Source organism: Triticum dicoccoides, chromosome 7A (genome assembly GCF_002162155.2).
Source record: "Triticum dicoccoides isolate Atlit2015 ecotype Zavitan chromosome 7A, WEW_v2.0, whole genome shotgun sequence".
Taxonomy (NCBI): domain Eukaryota; kingdom Viridiplantae; phylum Streptophyta; class Magnoliopsida; order Poales; family Poaceae; genus Triticum; species Triticum dicoccoides.
The window spans coordinates 33,209,548-33,213,083 of NC_041392.1; the positions used below are offsets into that span (position 1 = coordinate 33,209,548).

The following is a 3,536-nucleotide window of genomic DNA, read 5'->3' on the forward strand; positions in this document are numbered from 1 at the left end:
AATCCCACGTCCAAAAGGTAACAAAAGATCTCACTTTGCAATACATCAAGAGCCGGCTAGAAAGGATGTGGAAAGAGCTTTCGTTGTGCTGCTCGTTGGATGCTGCAATGACACGGGAAAAGGATCAATCAAGCATCAAGCATTTGATAAAAGAGACAATGGGTGGGGCTGTATTCTGATCTCTTTCTCATTATTTTTCTGTCTTAACTCTATATTACAGGGCTTTATTTTATTTTTATTTTATATATCTCGTGTCCCCGAATGCGTATCCCCCTCTTTCCACCCCCGTGTCCCTGCTTTTTAGCTCTTTGCCAGCGGAAGCACAACAACTGCACTGTAGATTCAAAGATAATATAGTGCCGTAGAAAAAACTATATGTAGTAGTTTTTTCTACCACACATTAAGAATCCAAGCTGGGGACAAGCCTTCGACTTTGGCACCACGCGTGGACGAGGGAGGGGATGGCGACCCTGGCCCTGACAGCGAGGCACTCGGGCTCTGGCTGCTGTGCTTCAATTGAGCGATATGATGGCGGCCATGGGCCAGGCGGTGGGGCGTTGGTGCTCCGGCAGCGTTGCATCCCGTCCGGCGAGCACATACACACAACACACCCACGAGTACGCACACAACACACATGCACACCAGGGAGGAATGCCACTTTTGGGGCGCACTGGTACGGGTGGTCCTCAACGTGAGGCACCATGTATGCCCGCGAGAAGAGGTCCTTGTCCCTCAGCTAGAGGGAGTGCATTCCATCAAGCAGCTCGTGTGCGATGCTCCGGCGTGCACGGCAGCTGCAGCAGCACACCGACAGAGATAGTGGCGCCCGGCAGCAACATCCCACGCCACCCCTCCTTTGGCACCTCCCACGTGTCCTACTTGCCGTTGTCCACCCGCGTTGGAGCAACAACTTCCATAGGTGGAGGGGCGGCAACGACGATCTCTCCAACAGGCTTCATGAAGGCAGCGGAGGTCGTCCGAATGGCAGGAGCAGTGGACCAGTGCGCCGGACGGTTTACTGCTGAAAAAAAGACTAAGTGACAAAAACCAGAGAATGAAAAACCTCAAAGGTGGCACGACCAATCAGCACTAACACTGAGGAAAATACTAAATGGGGTAAAATGTGGCACGAGTTTGCTTAAATGTGGTATAAATGAAGTAATATTTGTCACAAACGATGAAACTTGCGGGTAAAAGAGTGAAAATAACTCTAAATTAATCAATTCTAACTAAGAAGACACTTCTATATGGAAGTATATTGTACAAACCTTGCACATATAAATCTTACTGACATGGTTCACACAAGCTAGACCATGTGACCTTCACTGACATTACAAGACCGTACAAATTACTTGAATGTTTTGTCGAGCTTCCACTCTTCTGCGGTTCAAACCACACGGTGTCAGACATAATATCGTCAATGTCGTAGTGAAAATATCCAGGAATTTTCGAATCACCAACAACGCCATCAGGATAGCAATTATCATCACCTGAGTGACGGTTGTGCGTGTATAAGTCTATAGTCAAATTCTCGGTGTAATCCACACAAACCGTGACCGGTGGCAGTCTGCAAACACTCAACTTGCCATTGAAGACTGAAAAAGCACCCCCTTGCATGGTACGGTAGACCGCAGTTATTGTAAGTGAATCAAACAAATTGTTCCCAAGATGATGCACCTCAAACTCCAACATAGCCAACACGGCCTTTGGGATAGAAGCCATTCTTAGATCGACGCTGCCGTGGTGGCCAGTGTTAATGTGCCAATGGTGTCTTTCATATTCTGCATAGAAAGATGGAGCATAGACCGAATATCCGTCTATTAACACCTTATCATCTTCACCTTCTTCATCTTTAATTAGCAAACGATATTCAATTAGCACAAGCCCAACCGCGTAGATGCCTTGAAGTGGATTAAGTAGAGGTTGAAGCTTACAAGAACCCTGTATATTGTATAGTTAGACACATATCCTGCAGATTTCTTCAGTAAAGAGAAAATAAGAGAAGGTACAACATAACTCACCGGCTTAAGCTTACATGGTTTGTCTCTAGAGTATTCAAAGACATAGTTGCGTAGTTGGTTGTTTCGTACATCTCGGAATGCAAACATGCCGTAGACCTCTAAGGTGGCATCGTGAGGAGACGATAAATTCAAACTAAACACTTGGATTGCCCGTCGACAAGGTTCATTCTCCCTTTTGTCGACCCAACGGTTTTCCCATCTTGGCAATAGAGGCACTGCAGGCAATATGAAAACAAATCATTAGATATCAAAAGTTGCACAGTAAATACATGGATAATGTCATATAGATTAGAACTTCGGAATCTTACAATATATAGAACCCGAGGAAGACTTCTCTCGATTTTTCTCTTTACACATGCTTAGGTATTTTTTTATGACTTATGGAACTCCCTTCCCTTGGTCCACAAGCAAATCATTGGACATGGCGTAGAAATAGAGAATATGACTTGCTCGAGATACAATCGCCATGCGCATGCAAATCTTTTTTTAACTTTATTTATAAAGGCATACCGTCAAACTTTCTAAAAAATTGCCACCGGTACAAACATATTTGAGATTGTGATGTTCTAGAATCTGTGGGTTCAAAACTTATAAAATGTACTAGTCATCATATGCTTAAAACTAAGTGGATTCATCAAAACATAAAAACTAGTACACAATTGCAATTAAGCGTGGCCACTTACGCAAGCTTTGAGCAGATAACAGTGTTGGATCGAGCTGACACGGGCCCTCGACCTGAAGAGACCCCTCCCAGATCCCCCTTGATCTCTTGGCGCAGGACCTGGTCGGCGGAAACCGCATCTGATTCTCCCACCTCTCCTCCATGTCGGCGACGTAATAAGGGTTCCCGTCCTCGTAGTAGAAGGTATACCCGTATCCCCAAGAACCACCATAGTGGAGCTCCTCTTCTTCTTGGTCTGATTCGTAGTACTCGTAATCGCCTTCGTCGTCTCGCTCTTGCTGTTCCTGCAGGATGGAGTCCAGCTCCCTGTCCCACAGCCAGGTGCCGAGCACCTCATCCTCTAGCTTCTTTCTCAGGGCCGCCATGTCCAGATCCGGCTCCATGGCCGCCGAGGCGCCGCGAGATCGATCCGCGAGACAGATTTACAGGGGGCAAAAGGGAGGAACTGACCTTCTTCTCCACCCTCCGTGATCTCCTTCCTCCGCCGACACGGACGGATCGAGAGGCGATTTTCCGGCGGGCGCCGAGGCGATCTCCCTCGATCAACGGCCGCCGCCGAGGCGATCTCCTTCCTCGCGGACGCGACTTCGCTGCTGACTCTTTGCAACAGCGGCTACTGGGCTTTCTACTTTTCAACCCGGGCGGGGGTCTAATGGGCTTTCTACTAGTACTATTATTTTACGTCATAGTCAGGCCGAAATTGAATATATATTTTTACGATCATGTTTATTTTTTTTCAACATAACTAACTTTATTCCTCATATAATAGCCATGCCATTTACAATAAAATCATGTTTTTCCATAAAAAACAATAAAAATCATGTGATTCTAAG

General features: G+C 46.3%; 1 protein-coding gene across 2 annotated transcripts; it reads right to left on the reverse strand.

Annotated features, from left to right (window-relative positions):
- Positions 1–1,112: 1,112 nt before the first annotated feature.
- On the reverse strand, positions 1,113–3,324 carry LOC119333403. 2 transcript variants are annotated; one of them, XM_037606306.1, is made up of 3 exons: positions 2,705–3,324; positions 2,022–2,236; positions 1,113–1,941 (listed from the first exon to the last, which is right to left on the reverse strand). In XM_037606306.1, the coding sequence occupies exons 1-3, from the start codon at positions 3,084–3,086 to the stop codon at positions 1,285–1,287; spliced, it is 1,254 nt and encodes a 417-aa protein (XP_037462203.1). In that variant the 5' UTR covers positions 3,087–3,324; the 3' UTR covers positions 1,113–1,284. The 2 variants fall into 2 exon arrangements, with proteins under 2 accessions (XP_037462203.1, XP_037462204.1); XM_037606307.1 differs by having other exon boundaries at positions 1,839–1,941; positions 2,036–2,236.
- Positions 3,325–3,536: the final 212 nt, after the last annotated feature.

Bases quoted from the DNA above. Each gene is read 5' to 3' on its own strand.
- LOC119333403 (XM_037606306.1), bottom strand. From the start codon at position 3,086: ATGGAGCCGGATCTGGACATGGCGGCCCTGAGAAAGAAGCTAGAGGAT. The intron at 2,237-2,704 runs GTAAGTGGCCAC...TATTGCCTGCAG, and splicing joins GTTATCTGCTCAAAGCTTGC to TGCCTCTATTGCCAAGATGG. The intron at 1,942-2,021 runs GTGAGTTATGTT...TACAATATACAG, and splicing joins AACCATGTAAGCTTAAGCCG to GGTTCTTGTAAGCTTCAACC.